Genomic DNA, 20,083 nt, shown 5'->3' on the forward strand with positions numbered 1-20,083 from the left:
TTTATAGTGTACTTATAAAAGTCACATATGTGGATCCTACCTATATCAAGTGAACGTGAGTCACAGGCTCTTCTTGGTTGTTAAATGTTTATAAAGGATTATTGTATTGTAGGGGTTTAGAAAATGAAGATGGTTCACTCTGTAATGAAAAATAACTGCATTAATTCCTTGTAGTTATTTTTAATGTACATATAGAAAAATATCTTTAACCATATTATAAAGAAGCTTTATTTGTACAAGCTTATTATAACGAAAGATAAATAAGAAAACAAAAGGTGCACTTTAAATGGATCTAATGAGCATATGGCAAACGCGGCTAGGAGGGAAAAAAAAGGGAAAAATAGGAATGAGGAAGGGTTTTCCTATCTTCCAGCAGCTGTTGCAGTGCCTCTGTTTAACCATTTCACATACTGGAGAAAAAAACAAAATCATAACATTGGTAAGTTTTCGGACAAAAGGTCCAATAAGTTTTGTCTAGTGGTGTGCTCTTACATACATTTTTTTGCTGCATGTTTTTTTTTTTTGAAGCGTGATCTAGGTGAGGGGAATTACTATAGTTTAGACAGAAAAAAATCTATTATGTCTTAGGGTTAGTGCCCTGAAAATATGCAGCATTCCTGTTCGAAATCTTCCACAGAAAAATGCCCTAGCATAAAAGTGAATTAAAATTATTTAAAAATTGTAAAACAGATCTTTCTGTATTTGTCACTAAACATTCTGCCTTAAGCTAAATCTACCATATTAAAAACATATAGTACAATAAAAAATCTGATATATGGTAAGATAAATATAGGCTCCTGAGCGCATTTATAGCAAGTCACTTAGATGCTGGTCAACCTTACAGCCAGACACGATGGATATAGTTTACATTGTAAATGCATAGGCATATTACCCAAAGCAAGAATCAGCCTATTGTCTAGTGCCCCACCCCTGTGATAATAAATACAAGCAGATCCGTTTTGTCATGTCTTTGACCAGTCATTACGTGGAACAAATTGCACAGTATATACATGGGGGTTTTATTTCTTCACAAGGGGAAGGGAAGGGGATTTGTGCCTATTTCACACACTTGTGCTTTGGGAATGACACATCCTTCTTTCTCTCCTCCCTGTCATTGTGTTACTCCCTTTAAGAGCTGGAGGGCTGCAATGTGTGAGGAGAACCAGTCTGGCAAGTGTGTGGGGAAATAATTCAAAGTTTACCACACCAAAGCTGGGCCATTGTTTACCTGACCAGAGTTCTCCAGAACCTAAGGGCTTGTGCTGCTACACAGGCTCCATCAGATGCCAAGAAATAGGGAATAATGCTTTTAAACATGTGGAAAGCCATTAGTATATTTACTGGTACAGGCGGTCCCCTACTTAAGAACACCTGACTTACATACGACCCCTAGTTACAAACGGACCTCTGGATTTTGGTAATTTACTGTACTTTAGTCTTAGGCTACAATAAACCTCTTTAACAGTTATCAATGGTGCCTGTAATTAAGCTTTATTGTTAATCCTGGTTCTTGTGACAACCCAACATTTTTAAAATCCAATTGCCACAGAGACCCAAAAAAATTTGACTGGGGTTACAATAATAAAGTATACGGTTCCGACTTACATACAAACTCAACTTAAGAACAAACCTACAGAATATTGTATGTAACCCGGGGACTGCCTGTATATATATATATATATATATATATATATATATATATATATATATTTAGATAAAAGAAAAAATGAAGTTATTTTTTTCTAAAATCTTAGCCCTCAAATCTAGACCTTCTATATGGCAACCTATTTGTTTACCAGCTGTCCTTACAGGCTTCATATAACCCAGCTGCCCTATAGCTTCCATGCCATATATTTTAACATGGTCATTTCTTTGTACCATCAAAACATACATAATGAATACTTTACCTTTTGGATGATGGTTCACAGGGTTGGATTGGAGAGGGCCTATGGCCCACCAGTAAAAGTGATTTTGGGGGATCACCTACTTCTACATGGAAATATTACCTGTATATTTTAAGGCCAAGTTTATAGAATTCGTATTGAAAGGCACAGCGAATGCATCAGGTGAAAAGTATCCCAAAAGATTAGTATTAACCCTTTCAGGACCTGGCCCTTTTTTGTTTTTTCATTTTCATTTTTCACTCCCCATGATCAAAAATCCATAACTTTTTTATTTTTCCATGTCCAGAGCTGTGTGACAACTTGTTTTCTGCGTAACAAATTACACTACATAGAGATGGTATTTATTATTCCATGCCGTGTACTGGGAAGCGGGAAAAAAATGCCAAATGCAGTGAAATTGGTAAAAAAAACGCATTTGTGCCGTTTTCTTGTGGGCTTGGATCTTTCAGATTTCACTGTGCGCCCAAATTACATGTCTATTTTATTCTTTGGGTCGGTGCGATTACGGGGATACCCAATTTATATAGGTTTTATAATGTTTTCATACATTTTAAAAAATTAAAACCTCCTGTACAAAATTTTTTGGGGGGATTTTGCCTAATAACTTCTGGCGCTAATAACTTTTTTATACTTTGGTGTACAGAGCTGTGGGTGGTGTAGTTTTTTGCGGATTTTGATGACATTTACAATGTTATCAATTTTAGGACTGTTCGACCTTGTGATCACTTTTTATAGAATTTAAATTTTTTTTTTAAATGACAAAAAAGTGTCATTTTCAACTTTGGGCGCGATTTTCCGTTACAGGATTAAACGCAGTGAAAAACCGTTATCATATTTTGATAGATCGGGCATTTTCGGACGTGGCGACACCTAATGTGTTTATGATTTTTACTGTTTATTTATATTTATATCAGTTCTAGGGAAAGGGGGGGTGATTTGAGTTTTTAGGGTTTTTTATTATAATTTTTTTTTCTTTTTACTATTTTTCAGACTCCCTAGGGTACTTTAACCCTAGGTTGTCTGTACGAGCCTATCATATACTGCCATACTACAGTATGGCAGTATATGTGTATTTTACTACTCATACATTACAATGTGCTGATAGCACATTGTAATGCATGGGTTAACCCGAAGTAGCCTTGGGTCTTCATGAGACCCGAGGCTACCATGGCGACGGATCGCCGCTCCCCGATGACGTCACGGGGAGTAGCGATCCTCGAAAAGGCGATCAGCGGCAAAACACTTGCGATCGGTGCTGGCGCCGATCGCGGGTGTTACCGGTAAGCCTTTGCTGCAATATGCAGCAAAGACTTACCGGCTATAGAGAGGGCTCAGCGCGCGAGCCCTCTCCATGCACCCGCGGCCGACCCGTGACGTGCTATTACGTCACGGGTCGTGAACGGGTTAATCATAGTAAAAACACAGATGTGTTTTGCAATGTATTTTAAAACGAGAGGCAAACACATATGTGAACACAGCTTAAGACCATGTGCACAAAATGCGATTGAATTGCATTTTAAAATGCATTTTAGGCGCATATCTGCATTCAGACGTCAGAGAGGAAATTCCCTCTATCTATTCCGTCTAAAATGGAATTCAATCGTATGAACATGGATGTAATGTTGAGCATTCGGTAAAACTTATCGGTCCCTCTGCCAGCTCCTATTGTGGCCTTCTCTCCCCCTCATATTGTGGACCCTCTCATCTAGCCCTCATATTGTGACCTCTAATCTACCCCTTATATTGTGACCTCTGACCACCCCCTCATATTTTAGCCCCTAATCACCCCCTCATATTGTGGCCCCTCATCTCCCCCCCAATATTATTACCTCTCATGTCCTTTTATTGTGGCACCTCCCATCCCTCCTTACTGTAACCTCTCATCTCATATTGTGGCTTCTCTCATCTCCCCTCATATTGTGTGGTCTCATTTCCTCATCATACTGTGGTCCCTTATCCCCCCCTCATATTGTGACCTCCTTTCATCTCCTCCTCATCTTGAGGACCCTCTCATCTGCTCCTCATATTATGGCCTCTCATCTCCTCATATGGTGTCCCCTCTCATCTCTCCCTTATATTGTTGCCCCCTCTCATACACCCCATACTTTGGCCACCTCTCACCTATATTATTTTCACTCTTATAACCCCCATAATGTGGGCCTCTTCTTATACCCCCCCCCCCCAAAAAAAATGTGGGCCCCCTCTCATACCCTACCTTATTGTGGGCCCCCTCTTATACCCCCATATTGTGGGTCCCCTGTCATACCCATCCAATAATGTGTGTCCCCTCTCATATCACACCATATTGTGGGCTCCCTCTTATACACCAATATGGGACCCTTCTCATATCACCTCCATAATGTGAGCCCCCTCGTCCGCTTTTTCCTTGTTTCAAATAAATAAAAAACACATATTCACCTGTCCCCATTCTCCAGCAGCTCTTCTCTTCTTATCTTTCTCTGTGCTCTGATGCCGGCAGAAGTCATGACACAGTGGGGGGCGGAGTCAGAACGTGGCGTAGGTGGGGCTAATAGGCCTCTGGGCCTTTAGTAAATAAGCCCCAGTGTGTACTTTTTTAAATGCATGCATTTCCAATGTGTTTAAAAACTCACCAAAAACACACTGGGGCACATTCACTTACCTGGTCCTGTCGCGATCCCCTGATCCGGACGGTACGACGAAGGTGAAGTCGATTCACCTTCCTCTTCCTGATGCATGTAAGTGCATTGTCTTGCAACACGATTTAAATGTTAAATCCCGCGCTCAGTCCGAATTCGTCGGATTGTCCGACGGCCCTCCCCCTATTTGTGTCGTACGAAAGCCGGTGCATGCGCCACAATCCCCAATGCTCCGCAAAATTGTAATCATTGAAATATCCGACGTTTGTGCGGTCCACGCACCCTTAGTAAATGAGCCCCACTGTGTGACTACACGCTGACTCAGTCCAAAGCAGAAGAATTAGTATACAATATATGACATTGCTGTGCAGTCAGTGATTTGATCGAAGCCAAAATCTGAAAATCAACTGCCTCTGACGCTTTCCAAACTGAGGTCTTCTTCCTATCCTCCTCCCCTCTCTATAGATATTTTATTAAGAATCTGTAATTGATACATTAGGAGACTGCCCTCCTAGGTCATAGGACATTTTATAGTGATTTTAAGTTTAGGATGAAGCCTAATGTGGAGAATGAATCATTTTTAAGTATAGGTTGTATGGGGATGTAAAAATAACAATGGCCTTTACTTACCCCACTCTGGTTCAACGCAGCGCTGCCTCTTACTGCTGGTCTCTGTTTGTATGTAGCAGTTGCAGGTTGTAGTGGGCAAGTGATTAGCCTCTGTATACAATCAAAGGCTGGCAGTGCATCGAAGCGCTGGAGAAATGTAAATATAGGTTGTTGGTTATTTTTTTCACCTCCTCTGACCCATGACAACCCCTTATAGCAGTGATGGCGAACCTTTTGGAGATAGAGTGCCAAGCTACAACCAAAACACACGTATATGTCGCAAAGTGCCAACATGACAATTTAAGCAGTAACTTATTGCTTCTTACTGTATCACAGGTTTTGATCGTATTGGCCTCCTGAATTCACCAATACAATAGAAAGTAAAAATTAGAATTGTAGCTTCCCTCCAGGGTCCCCTGAAGAGAGAGAATCAGGGGACCCAGAGCAGGAGCTCCAATGCCAATCCATCTCTATCCACAACTTCTCACTCTTCCTGTAGTCCTAGCAGCCAAGGATGTTGCTTTAAAATATCGCTGAGCATGGCACTTTCTGGGCTGTATTGGACCGCAGGAGAAAGCCTTAAGTCCTAGCTGGCAAACTCTGTGTTGGGGTGAAGGCCTGGGTGCCCACAGAAAGGGCTCTGAGTGCCACCTCTGGCACCCGTGCCATAGGTTCGCCACCACTGCCTTATAGGATAGCGGCATGTGGATTCCAACTTAAAGATCTGCAGAAAAACTTGAACAATATGGTTGGAATTCTCAAGGATTTTCTGAGGCAATTAAAAATACAGTAAAAATCAATACCACATGTTGACACATACAAGAAATTGTTATTAATCTTATTGATTATAATACATGTGCAGCTACCTTTTACACTTTCTGTTAGCACACACATCTAGGAAGGAAAGTAAAATAATAATTTACTAACAGTCCATTCAAAAATATTACAGCAATTCAAAGATATTAATGCTGTGCGTATCGGTCAGAAAATGTTGTAGTCACATATTTCACTATTGTCCTTGTATCCTATTCCATCCTATATATTAATGGAAATCTACCACCAAACATTATTAAAATGAAACTACAGATACTCACCTATACTCCTCTTCACCTCGGTCTTCTTTAAGCTTGACACACTGGGATCGCATGAAATAAAGAGTTATAAAAAGCAGCATTGTGTCCCCGCACTTCGGGTGGCTTTTCATAACACTTTTTTTTTAGGCGATCCTGACGTGTCAAGCATAAATAAGACCAGCGACGGCTTCCAGGTCAAGAGGAGTATAGGTGAGTATATGTAGTTTAATTTTACTTACGGTAACTTTAGTGGTAATTTCCCTTAAGTATTTAATAATATTCTTTAATAAACCACTACCGCAATAAGAACTGTCTGGCCTAGTGAGAACCGTGCAGGCTTCAGATGTATGTAATTTCTGTGTGAATATGGTACAGCCTTGTAAGACATTGGGACACACTAACTAAAAACAGTGCAGGGAGCGCCAGATTCATGATTTGTGTCGCACATTCTTCATGAATCTAGCATTCTCTGAACTGTTCCGAAAGAGTGCACCACTTTTTTTGGTGTACCTTTAACATGGGGTGTTCAACACATTTCTGTTGGACTTTGCAGGGTAAATGTGGCACATGGTCCGACTGAGCACCCACAAAAGGGCAGCGTGCAACACATATTTGGCGGCGGACACTTTTTAAATACATGTGCAAGCGGTTTGCATCCAAAAGAAAGTCAGACAATAAAATGGCACAAGAACGTGGGCCATTGTGCTTTGATTTCAGCATATGCACACGTTGTCAGCTCCTCAGCTTCTGATCTACATTGTTCTTCCTATTACTGTGCATAATTCTCTAGAATGATTTAATGGCTTTTGTTGGGTGAATTGGACCATAAAATGTAGTGTGAGAGGGGCCATTTGGTGTTCCAAAGCTATCAGTCAAAACACTTGAGAGACAGTGATTCCTTTTGATTCCAAATACATATGCAGCATGTGATCTCAGGTAGAGGGGAATAAGCCTTGGGTAGTGCTCTTGTGAGAACAAAAAGGATGATGTATTTTGAAATCCTACTTATCCCAGAAGTATGCCACTAAGGGAGAAACTTCTTTAGAAGTCAAACGGTCGCTGATAATGCTAAAATTTACAGGTTTGGTCAACCTCCAACTAAAGCTATGTACAGGGCCGGTTTTAAGCAGAGTGGGGCCCTCAGAAAAATTTAAATTGGGGCCCCAGCTGTTTAAATATTATACCATCAACACATTCTTTTTTAGCTGTACGGCTGATTCTTTGCAAGTTTTTGTGTGGATATGAGAAAAGAAGATTAGGTACAAAAGCCACAAGACATGTCCCCTGCCACATACACATAATTCAAATACCACTACAGTATACTAAAGCCAAATAAAACTAGATATTGTTAATAAACAAAATACATTTTTAAAAGACCAATATTACCAATAATACCACTATACCACACCCGCATAATACCACCACACCATGACCATTCTTATAACTGCATATTACTTCCATCACACCATGACCATTGTTATTACCACATGATACCACCACACCATGATCATTGCTGTTACCACAAAATACCATCATACCATGACCACTCTTATAACTGCATGTTACTTCCATCACACCATTGTTATTAACACATAATACCACCATAGCATGATTACTGCTATTACCACATACCGTATATACTCGAGTATAAGCTGAGTTTTTCAGCACAAAAATAGTACTGAAAAACCCTAACTCGGCTTATACTTGTCTATTAAAAAAAGTGTACTCCCCTTACGACGCTCCCCAGCAGGTCCTCTTCTATACATCGATGCTTCCGCATCGGCTCCGTGTCAGCGTGTAGTCATTCGCACACATCATGATGTCAGCGGCCCGCTGACATTCTAATGTGTGCGCCGCCATTGGTGTAACCTTACAATATAACCTTCAAATATATTACTATTTTTATTCAAATTTTATATAAAGGGCCTCCTCATGCATTTTCATAAATTTACATTTATTTTACTTAATTAACTACTCACACTTCCCTCTTCTGGAATTTACATACTGCCCCCCAATGAATTTACTGGGCCCCCTTCATGAATTTACATACTGGGCCTCATAATTTATTATACACACTGCCCCCTTCATGAATTTACATACTGCTCGTTCCCATGATTTTTATATACTGGGCCCCCTCATTAATTATATACACTGCCCCTTTCATGAATTTACATAGTGCTCCCTCCATGATTTCTATATACTGGGCCCCCTCATTAATACACTGCCCCCTTCATGAATTTACATACTGACCCCTCAACAAATTTTATATATTGAACCCCCTCATTAATTACACACACTGCCCCTTAATGAATTTACATACTGCCCCCCCCCTATTAATTTTATATACTGGGCCCCCTCATTAATTATACACACAGCCCTCTTAATGAATTTACATTCTGCCCCCCCCCCCCCAATGAATTTTAGATATTATACCCCCTTTATTAATTATACACACTGCCGCCTTCATGAATTTACATATTGGGCCCTCTCATAAGCAAAAAAAACATCATGTACTTACATCATGCTCTTTACAGTGAGTTGGATCTTTAGGCTCCCCTCACTATAAAGAAGCGGCTTTTCTGGCTCCTAAACGGTTCCCAATGTAATTACACTTTCAGACAGACAGCCAGCCACCCATCCTCACTCCACATTTAACCCAAAATTTTCAGGTTAAAAGGGGCCATGGTCCTGGCATAAAGGAGATACTTCTCTCGTTCACCTGAGATGGCTCTTAATGCAGACTTATTTGCAAACGACCCGTCACTAGTACTTACCTGTCTGGTCCTGTCTTATTGCTTCTGTCAGTGCACGGGAAGGGATGCGCAGAGTGCGTGATGACATTTTGACGTGGCCATGTTTCTAGGGCCAGAGTGTGCGCCGTGCACCTAGAAGGCTCTTCACACAAAGTGGGCATGAAGGGGCATGTAGGAAGGCCCGGCTGGCAGCAGAGTGGACTGGCATGGGGTGTCCACGCCGCACTTGCTATAACCCCCCACTGTACAGGCCTGAAAAGTCACAGGTATCAACTCAATTGTTTACCAGAGGTAGAATTGGCATCGGGCGCAGCCGCTCACCAGATACATCAGGGGCTTCACCTCAGATCCCGTTCCTAGTTGAGGTCCACTCACAATCCTTAGCTAGGACCATCATGTACACAGTAGAGCAGAGGTGGGCAACCCCTTAAATGCTTGAATGGTGAGTTAACTGTTAATGGTCATATGGTTTTGTGGGTAACTTGGCTTTTAAAAGTAATTTAAACAATTTTTTTAGCCAAATTAATGGCAGCACTTTAACATGTACAGATTGTATTAAAGGGAATAAGAGGATTTGTGAATATGGGCCCAGGGGGTCCATACCTCCCAACTGTCCTAAATTTAGCGGGGCAGACCCTATTTTTGGGCTCTGTCACGCTGTCCCATCCGGCAGGAGGTATATCCCGGGGCATCTGCTCTGTTGGCATCCTGCAGACGCAGACCGAGCTGATTACAGTGATAGCGCAGATAGCCGGCAGCTCCCTGCACTGTTCCTTTGGTTCTGCTGTATGTAGCAGGGGATGATGTCATACTTGCCTGCTGGATTTACAATAACAGGGAAAGCTACTGGGGGGATGGCACAATAAGATGGGTAGCTGCTTGGGGGTACAGTTAGAGCTGGATACAATAAGTTGGCGCAGTGCTGCAAAATGATGGCGCGCCGGGGGTGCTTTAATACCATATGAGGGGGAGCTGGGGGCACAATATCAGAGGGGCTACAATGTGACAGGGAGCTAGGGGGGGCACAATATGAGGGGAAGATGGAGGCACTAAGGGGAAAATTATACTGTGGGAGGGTAGAGTGAGGGGCATATCAAAAGGTGTGGCTAAGGGTACAAAACTAATTTCTGTGGTGTGGTTCTTTCCTCCCTCTTTCTCTCAGGGGGGGGTATGAAAATATCTAAGGAACTTTCCTCTCTGTCCCTCTCATGACGTCACCGCTGAGCCTTTATATATAATCTTGTGTTCCTGAGAGAGTTGAGAATTGTATGTTGTTTTTGTACCTCGGGGCCCATTCTATAAAATCCTCTCATCCAGGACAACCCCTTTGAGGGCGCACTTATAACTTTTGAATACACTATTAAAACAGCAGAATGGACAAACACTTCCAGTATCCAGCATCTGCAAGCCTGATGCTTCTGTAAATGCCAGAGTGAATTTTACTCGGGTGCCCTCGGAGCCCCAGTGCCTCACCATTCATGGAGCAGTTTTCATAGGTGGCAGGACCTGAGGATTGGCACCCAGCGAGTGCCCATGATGGCAGAGGAGGAGGAGGAGAGGAGATGTCAGGGTGCTGCCGGGATTGGTGCTGCCGGCTCCAGTAGCTGTGCTGGCTGAGGATTTTCTCTCCCCCACCCCCTCCCTCTGTCTCCTCTTTGCATGTCTGTGTGTCCGAGGGGAGGAAGAAAGGAAGAAAAGAGGGAGGGGAGGGAAGGAAAGAGAGACGAGCCCGGATCACTGTGCTGGGAGCTGCCACCTCAACATGGTGTAAGCTCGCCATCCTGCAGCTAGGGCACCAGAGAGACGCTCATAGAGAGGGGGCACCCCGGACCAGAGCGCCCGCTGCACCCCAATGTGGAGTCGGAGCCCTGCCAGGAGGACGTGAGGGAGCACAGGATCTCGCCCTGCTGTGTCTGGCTACAGGGCGGGGAGGAGGGCGCAGGATCTGCCGGGGAGATTACACAAAAAGGAGGCGACCATGGCCAACGACTCGCCTGCAAAGAGTCTGGTGGACATAGACCTCTCCTCCTTGCGGGTGAGTGTGTGCGGGCGCCACACAATAGAAAGGCGTGGAGCGGCCTCTCGCAGCTTGTCGTGCGCTCCAGGGACGGGCTGGGATTTGTGCAGTTTCACTGTGATGGGAGAAGCCCCGTCTGTAGCAGCTGCATCAGCAGCCCCCCACCCTCATGATGGAGGCAGGGCTGGGCCCCTCTTCTCCATGGAGCCAGAGGCCGATGGGGGGCACTTGTTTGTTTCCTGCAGTGCTTTAGTTTTGGGCAGAATGTGCCCGGGCATGGGGCTGCTGGTGACACACTGGCTTCCTTTGTTTCCATGTATTGGCATGTGCCTCAACTGGTGAAATGAAGAAATTAGGGTGCAACAGCTGCATCCAGCCACCATACTCCCTTCGTGCTGACATGACCTCTGCTAATACCTGCACCCTGCACGCCAGCAAGACTTTACCCAATACCCCCTGCGCGCCGGCATGACCTGACCCAATACCCCCTGCGCGCCGGCATGACCTGACCCAATACCCCCTGCGCGCCGGCATGACCTGACCCAATACCCCCTGCGCGCCGGCATGACCTGACCCAATACCCCCTGCGCGCCGGCATGACCTGACCCAATACCCCCTGCGCGCCGGCATGACCTGACCCAATACCCCCTGCGCGCCGGCATGACCTGACCCAATACCCCCTGCGCGCCGGCATGACCTGACCCAATACCCCCTGCGCGCCGGCATGACCTGACCCAATACCCCCTGCGCGCCGGCATGACCTGACCCAATACCCCCTGCGCGCCGGCATGACCTGACCCAATACCCCCTGCGCGCCGGCATGACCTGACCCAATACCCCCTGCGCGCCGGCATGACCTGACCCAATACCCCCTGCGCGCCGGCATGACCTGACCCAATACCCCCTGCGCGCCGGCATGACCTGACCCAATACCCCCTGCGCGCCGGCATGACCTGACCCAATACCCCCTGCGCGCCGGCATGACCTGACCCAATACCCCCTGCGCGCCGGCATGACCTGACCCAATACCCCCTGCGCGCCGGCATGACCTGACCCAATACCCCCTGCGCGCCGGCATGACCTGACCCAATACCCCCTGCGCGCCGGCATGACCTCACCTAATATCCACTGCTTTTTTTTTTTTTTTTCAGGATCCCGCTGGCATCTTTGAACTGGTGGAAGTGGTAGGAAATGGCACCTATGGTCAAGTATACAAGGTGTGTATATACGCGTTGATGTATGATAGTTACCTCAGTGTTTGAGTGAGCACTATATGCAATATGATAGTAGTAAGGGCCTGTGTAACGATTACATCAGTATATATGTACACTCTAGGGTATACAATATGACTGTAACTGAAAGTTTAGGCCTTATTTAAAACCTAGTCCCTCAGGAACATGAACCATATACCATGTATGTATACAATGCTACCCAAGATTGAAAACTCTCATTGGTATTGGAAGCTGTTCCTTAATGACAACGTCCCACCGTCTGTGTCACCTCATGCCCGTTTACCTCTTTGACCTTTTTCTATGTTAGACTTGAAGGTTGCATTTTGTGCACCAAGTTCAGTTTTTTCCATTGTTTGCATCAGGAAAATGTCTGAAACGAGGGCGTGCCACAGTTTAGCCATAAGGAAAGTGTAAAAAAAATTGGTATGGATTTTGTTGGAGATGTACTTGTATATAGAATAGGTGAAAGTGGGTCAATTTGTGGTAAAAATGTGATCTCCTGACTGATAGGTGTACTTACCCCGGTGCAGCACATGGCCCATTATTTTATCAGTCAGACATTGCTGGAATGTATGAATAGAAATGAAGTCATAGATGGAAGAATGAACAAAACTGCGCCAAACATAGTTTGTTGTGTGTTAGATGGATGATGGTTTTAGGATCTTGGGCTTCTTTAGGAGGAAGTTGGTCTCCATGTGTTGCCTCATACTTCTTCGGAGGGGGGTGATTACAATAAATGGAAGGAACATCTCTTGGGTTGCATGACTGTACAGTGAGTTGTTTTACAGATGTGACTAATAGACAGTGATTACACAAGGATGATAAGAAGTGACCTCACTATAAATGGGATTGGATAAGTATATAGACTTGTTCAATGTGTCTGGATGTGTAAATTACAACTAAGCTTGTATATAGGAACATACAGTGGTCTCAACTTATACATGGAAAGTGCTTTCTGCTTCCTATATTCAGTGATTCAATAAACTTTTTACATTGTATCAGTTGGCTAGTGTTTTCTTCAAGCCCAGGTGCTGGTTAAGGTTTTATTCAGACAGCCATAATGCAGCTATAGTATCCGGGCGTGCTATAGCTTTATAAAGTCCCCTAATTAAGGACACCCGACTTACAGACAACCCATAGTTACAGACAGACCCCTCTGACCTCTGGTAAAGCTCTCTGAATGCTTTACTATAGTCCCAGACTGCAATGATCAGCTGTAAAGTGTCTGTAATAAAGCTTTATTGATAATCCTTGGTCCCATTACAGCAAAAAATTTTTTTTGTCTGGATCTACAATGATAAAATATACAGTTTCGACTTACATACGAATTCAACTTAAGAACAAACCTCCGGACCCCATCTTGTACGTAACCCGGGGACTGCCTGTATTGCAACCCAACTGGGTAAAATGACCAGAACACTGCAGTACGGGTCATCCGGCAACTATAATATGTCTTAGTAATGCTGTCTAACAGTTAGGACAGCCAGTGATAATATGGTGCGGGCCTATTTTACATCAGAAAATTGGTCCCTGAATATAATACATATGCCGCAAGTTAAGACTCCACTAAACTAGTTCAAGTTTTGAGCATGTATATTTCCAAAAAGGAATAAAACCAGACACATAACTGTCCACATTGATCAAGTTAAGAAAATGGGAGCAATAAATCCAAAAAATAACTTATGGCTGCAGTACATGTTGCCAGGCAATGACTGGTGCTGAAATCAATCCTTAATAGTCAAGGAGGTATGGACTTATAACAAGGCGAGGACAATCCCTTTATCACATGATTACGCTCTGTGATGCTAACAAGTTGTGAACCCGTGTGACATCACATGACCATTGGCCATTGTTTATCCACAGGAAGTAAAAGACAGCAAGCAGAGATCTAGAAAACTAGAGGAATTGATACAGAAACTGTAGGGGAAAACTATATAACTTTTCATTGCACAAACAATATTATTTTCTGAAAAGTGGGCAATCCCTGTAACAGATTTCAATGTGGATCTCTTCACTACATGTCCTGTGTCTTATTCACGCATGCAGTTGAAACTCAGTCACAGACGCAATGTAGAAAACATCTTTCAGGCCATATTCTCATGCTGCCTTTGAATTGTGCTATGAAATGCAATTCAAATGCTCTGAGGATAAATAATAATAATAATAATAAATCCTTTATTGGACTAGGGTCCATCACAGATGCGCTTCCACTGAAATGCATGTGAACGTTAATGAGCACCACGTGTGTTGCATTGTTTAGGGACAAAACACATGCTGCTTATTCCTGATTTCAAGTGTTTCAGGAATATTGAAATGCAATTCTAAACTCAATTCAAATGCAGTGTGTGAATGCAGACATGACACACAACCTGGGCTGTATTCCCTGGACTGAACACAGTGGCAAGGACGGGACTCGGTGGAATCCTAGTAATATACCAAAACATACTGGTAGGTTATTTAGATTGTGAGCCCCATGGGGACAGGGACCAAATATGTTTATGGACCTCAATCCTTTTGGACAGGCCTTTGCTCTTTAGTAGTAGTCAGCAGAAAAGTGCACATGTTGATAATAAACTGACTGTTTCTCTGCACACTTTTGATTTTGAAATGCAATACAACAGCTGAGGAGAGTAGATTTGCCCAATAACATTGTTCTTAACATTTGCTTTACAAAATGTCATGTTAACACATTGTTAATTCATGCATTTTGTTAACATGTGTTAACATTGCTCTAATGATTACGGTTTTTATATGCAAATGTTAACAGCAATGTAATTGGGTAAATCTCCTCCTCTCCTCAGCAAGCACCACTTATAAATGCAGCCTAGGAGGTGGATTTTGTAGTCTCCCACTACTTGTTTTTTGTAGTTTTGCATGCTTTTTTGAAAAGCCACTTGAAAATGTATTTTTTGGATAAAATTTTCTTTCTGACATAAAATCAGAAGAATTAACTGAATGCTTTTTTTAATGGGTTCTTAAAGGGCACCTACCACCACAAATCTACCTATAAAGGTAGATTGGGTGGTAGGTGGATCAATGGGACGTGAGGATAGCCCTTTTAAGGGCTAATCCTCACGTCCCCGCACTTTTTTGTAAACTTTTATTACACATATATTCAAATTTACTTATGCGGCTACTGGGGCGTGGAGTAGCCGCATCTGAGGTTACACGAGGCGGCTACTCCACGCCCCGGTAGCCACTTTTCCCCTCCTACTCACCCATCTTCGGCGCGCAGCTCCGCGTAGCTGCGCGCCCTCGTCCGGCGATCCTGCCGTCTGCGCATGCGCAGAAGAGCAGGCACGCGCCTGCGCGGTCACTGCTCCGAAACAGGCGCCTGCGCAGACCGCGGGATCGCCGGACGAGGGCACGCAGCTACGCGGAGCTGCGCGCCGAAGATGGGTGAGTAGGAGGGGTAAATTGGCTACCGGGGCGTGGAGTAGCCGCCTCGTGTAACCTCAGATGCGGCTACTCCACGCCCCAGTAGCCGCATAAGTAAATTTGAATATATGTGTAATAAAAGTTATCAAAAAAGTGCGGGGACGTTAGGATTAGCCCTTAAAAGGGCTATCCTCACGTCCCATTGATCCACCTACCACCCAATCTACCTTTATAGGTAGATTTGTGGTGGTAGGTTTCCTTTAACCCCAAAATCTAGATCTCATGTAGATCCAGGAGACTTCTTTTTCAATGCATACACCTAAGACTGTTGCAGCTGAATAAAAAAATTATTTGGATGAAAGTGGAAAAGCTGTATTATGTTTGTTAGGTGTCATATGTAAATGGAAAAAAATGTTAATAAATATCCTGCTCTGGCAATTATTGTAGCTTCCAGGGCTGCCTGCTTAGTGACTGGAGGCTGGAACAGGCAGCAATGATTTTCATTCGCTTAAAGGTTCCATTCATTGAGTGGTGTGGTGACATTGATGCAGTACTTCAAGTTTATTTTATTTTTCTGGCATCAAGAATTGTAAATGCACTTTGAAGGTTCTTTTATCTTTGTATTCTTTATTAAAGTTTCTAAATTGGAATGTACAGAAGTTGATAAAGGCATGTTTCCATTACAGTAAATATTTATTGTTTTGTATAGTGAGAAATTATACAATTTTCCAATATAGTTTCTGTATGAATTCCTCATGGTTTTCTAGATCTCTTCTTGCTGTCATACTACAGAAAGCTTATATTTTTACTTACAGTGGATAGAAATCTGTCCCTGGTTATGTGATGTCACACAGGTGCACGGCTCATTATATCAATGCCATCATTACATATCAAAGTACAGCAGTATACATGCTTGAGGAGGAGCCGCCTAAAAATAGCAGTCTGCCAACACATGCCACACGGATGTCATGCTACACAGATACACATAAGGACCATTTGTTACTTACCTACTTACCCCCCATTAAAAACTTAGGTCAGCTTAGTGTTCAGATTCTTAGTGGAATGGTGAGAAAACTCCTGTCACATACATCTGTCTGTGCCTTATCTTGTACTGAAGCAATTGGATTTGTTTAAGTTCAACTTTTGTAGTTTTTACTTTACCCTCAAGTCTGTTACCAACATTTGGCAAAGCTATACAGTGCAGCATCCACAGTACTGCTGACATGAATGATGTGTATGTGAAGTCCCCTGCCTGTTGTGTTTACATCCAGTTCCTCACTTCTTATGTAAAGACCAAGTGCTTATTACAACTGCTTAATCTTCTCCTCCTTTTGAGCTACAAGTAACCACCTGCATTGTGGATGTCGTACCCTATGGATGTCCCTTTGGGTGTCCCCCACACACTCTGTAGATCATGAAGCAATCTTGCTTGAATCAGTGGGTTCAGATAACAAGAATGGGAACATTAGGCACCACAAGGATTTGCACACATAACTAGTCTGTACCATCAGCCCCTTTTACTTTTTATACCGAGCTCTGCAGCAGAGTCCCTTAAAATGTAAATGCAATGGAAATGAATGGTAAAAATGTCATGGCTTCCATTTACCATCCGCTCTCGGTGTCCATTTTTATCTTGCATATCAGAATATAGCGGTGGATAGTCAGAGCAGTGTTATGAACTTAGGCCTCATGCACATGAAAGAGAGGCCAGACTGTTGGCGTAGTCTGAGGGGAGGCCGGCAGGACGAGGGTTGTGGAGACTGGAGTTTGGTAAGGGAGGAGCATTGGGAGGAGTTGAATGATTATAGGGTTTAAGAAGAGGGGGGGGGGGGTTGTTGAGCTGGTTAGCCTCTGAACCCCCCCCCCCCCCCCCAAAGGAAAGGAGGTTGTTAACCTTTAGAGAATTCACTGCCATTAGAAGGTAAAACGGTGCCCCTGAATCGGGTAAACGGCTGGGGGTAAGAACAGAGTGTTAAGATGCCAGATCGTTTTGTGGCCTCCGAGGATCTCACCTGTTGGGGTTGATATTGTTATATATATTTGTACTGTTATTTATTTGTTAATAAAATTGGGTGCTGTTGCTACTTTAATCCATTTGGGTGTTGGTGTATCTTTTGGGGAAAGGTAAAAGGGGTTTGTCTTAAAGGGATGGAAGTAGTATATAATCCCTTGACATGTTTGCGGCATGTGATATGCATACAATAGTTGGATGGTCTGTTGTATGTAGCCTGTGCGTCGATGGCGCATGAGGTCCAGTCACATGCTGATGACAGTAGAAAAGATTCCCAGAGCCACAGAGTTGGACAGGAATCGGAGCTGTTCTGAGTTTAGTGGCTCGGTAGTAGCCCATTAGGCCCGTTCCACAAATGCAAGTGTGATGTGATGTATCCCGGCCCAAACGCTGCAAACCGTAACTGAACTCGGCATGTCAGTTCCGGTTTGCAGCATTCGGGCCGGGAGATCTGGGCAACACGCGTTGTGAGTGTGATGCAACTTCATCGCATAACACTTGCAAGTGTGGAACTGGCCTTACTGTATGTGAGTCCATAAAAAATACATTTGGATGTGTTCTGGCCATTGAAAAAAACCTTAGGTTTCATGCACACAAGCTTTGCCACTAAGTTTACATCTTTGTTGTGTTTTCAGTCCTCTTCTGTTAGAGGGAGTGGAAAGCTGGAAAAAATGGATCTCTTAAAATGCCCATTGATCTCCGCAGCCATGTTAAAGCGTCAGTTTGTCATCAATTTCCTCATCTATTTTTTTTTTTTTAAACCACCAGTTCACACCTGCGTTTCAACCTCCGTTATCTTCCATCAACAAAATAATTATAACGTATAGTTATTTCAATTGACTATTAATGGCTTTTGTCTTTACCGCTTCCATAGGCTCTCCTGTTGAATGGAAATATTGGGAAGAAGCAATGTGAACAGATGCTTTATAATTCTGTTTATTATTATTATTTATTATGTAAAATAATAACGGAACTTAGAACCGAGTTGTGAAGTGGGCCTGATCATTTCAATGTCCACCAGATTAAAAAAAAAGCTGAAACTTGATGGAGGGGAAACCGTTGGTTATTATTTTTTACATTGAAGGAAATGGAGAAGATTAAAAATTGGATAACATATCATTGTGTTTCCACACATATTGAAATGAATCTTATTGTTATACTCTTTCTCTGACTAAACAGAATTACTGAAAGCACAACGCAGATGTGAACTTAGCCTAAGTATGGTGCAGTGTAGACATATATTCTGGTTTCCATAGAAATGAGAAAGTTTTAGCTAAATTAAGCACCGGCGAGCACTTTGTCTCTGGTTACCACAATGTAATTTGCAGATTTCAGCATTTTTGTTCCAAACCAATCTGTCATTCTGTATGTTGGTGTCAGGGAGACACATCTTTGCCCTTGTATGTCTGTGTGTGTTCGATTGAAACGTTGTCATCTGCTGCAGATTCCTCTTGGGAATATGGTACTTTGTTGTGTGGCATTATGGGCACTTTCCATTTTTCCGTATAATGTTTACAAAGAGTTCGTCTGATTTAGGCATTGTGCTATTGGTTTGCATTTTGGAGTTTCTTCTACATTTCCTATAGTTATATTTTCATGTTGAATAATAATAATAATCTTTTATATAGTGCCATCAAGTTGGCCTTGTCCTTATACTATTATGCTGTCTGCTGTTCTTGTTATCAATTATGATGAATATGAAGCTATGGTACAGAATCTCCTGGATCACTTAGATTTGGCATGTCTGAACTTGTTCATGAAGACGGTAACTTCCTCTAGTATTGTATCTATGTGCATGAAAACAAAACCTGATATAAGCAGCGGTGTATGTGCCTCCTACACAACTGTCTGCCTCAGTGATATCCCTTGTTATTAGTCAATTGTCTGTGATCTCAATAGTCTTCCTGCAGACCTCACATGTATCAGTTATGTAGGGAAAATGCCTAACTATAGACAATCACTATGACCTCATATACTTGTGGTCCAGATGGCTACTTGTTGCTGTAGTTGGGATTGGCTAGCTGTGCCCCTATCCCCTAGCACAGCTATAATGGACAATATTTTAGTGCCTTCAGGAATTTGGTCTAGAAACGATATAACTTTTTTTTTTTTTTTTTGTATTTGTAAAGTACATAAAAGTAGATACTAGGGACTATGACAATGCAAGTCAGGAGTAAATTCTCTGGAAAAATAAAGGTGTTTTTCAGTCTATAAAATACTGTAACACTTTATCAATTTGAGAGAATGTATCTGTCTGTGTCTACATGTAAAATAGTCTGCTTCTTGTTCTATTCTCTTATCCTATTTGTAGGACTTTAATCATAAGTTAGCTGCAATATTCTTTGAGAATAAGCTGGTAGGGGTTTCCACTTTTGTAGTACATCCTGACCAAATGGATTTAAAGGCAGGGAAATCCTTGGCCAATGATATTCATATTATTCTGTTAATATACAAGGGACAGAGCAGTGCTATCTCTGTGTGAAGGCAT

General features: G+C 42.9%; 2 protein-coding genes and 1 long non-coding RNA gene across 6 annotated transcripts in view; 2 read left to right on the forward strand and 1 right to left on the reverse strand.

The window, feature by feature from the left end:
• RPL31 (ribosomal protein L31) overlaps positions 1-20,083 on the forward strand; it is a 435,376-nt gene that overhangs the window by 372,394 nt on the left and 42,899 nt on the right. The window lies entirely within an intron of this gene.
• LOC140118235 (uncharacterized) lies at positions 41-10,735 on the reverse strand. Its single transcript, XR_011853156.1, has 3 exons — positions 10,431-10,735; positions 5,153-5,278; positions 41-139 (listed from the first exon to the last, which is right to left on the reverse strand). It is a non-coding gene; the product is annotated as an uncharacterized lncRNA (long non-coding RNA).
• The window catches only part of MAP4K4 (mitogen-activated protein kinase kinase kinase kinase 4), an 83,255-nt gene continuing 73,729 nt past the window's right edge, over positions 10,558-20,083 (forward strand). For 3 of the 4 annotated variants that reach the window (XM_072135876.1, XM_072135877.1, XM_072135878.1), the window contains exons 1-2: positions 10,558-10,992; positions 12,126-12,191. In XM_072135876.1, the coding sequence (XP_071991977.1) occupies positions 10,936-10,992; positions 12,126-12,191 (123 nt within the window). In that variant the 5' untranslated portion in view covers positions 10,558-10,935. The remainder of the gene's footprint in view (positions 10,993-12,125; positions 12,192-20,083) is intronic. The other variant, XM_072135879.1, reaches the window with a different exon arrangement.

Source organism: Engystomops pustulosus, chromosome 2, assembly GCF_040894005.1.
Source record: "Engystomops pustulosus chromosome 2, aEngPut4.maternal, whole genome shotgun sequence".
Lineage (NCBI taxonomy): Eukaryota > Metazoa > Chordata > Amphibia > Anura > Leptodactylidae > Engystomops > Engystomops pustulosus.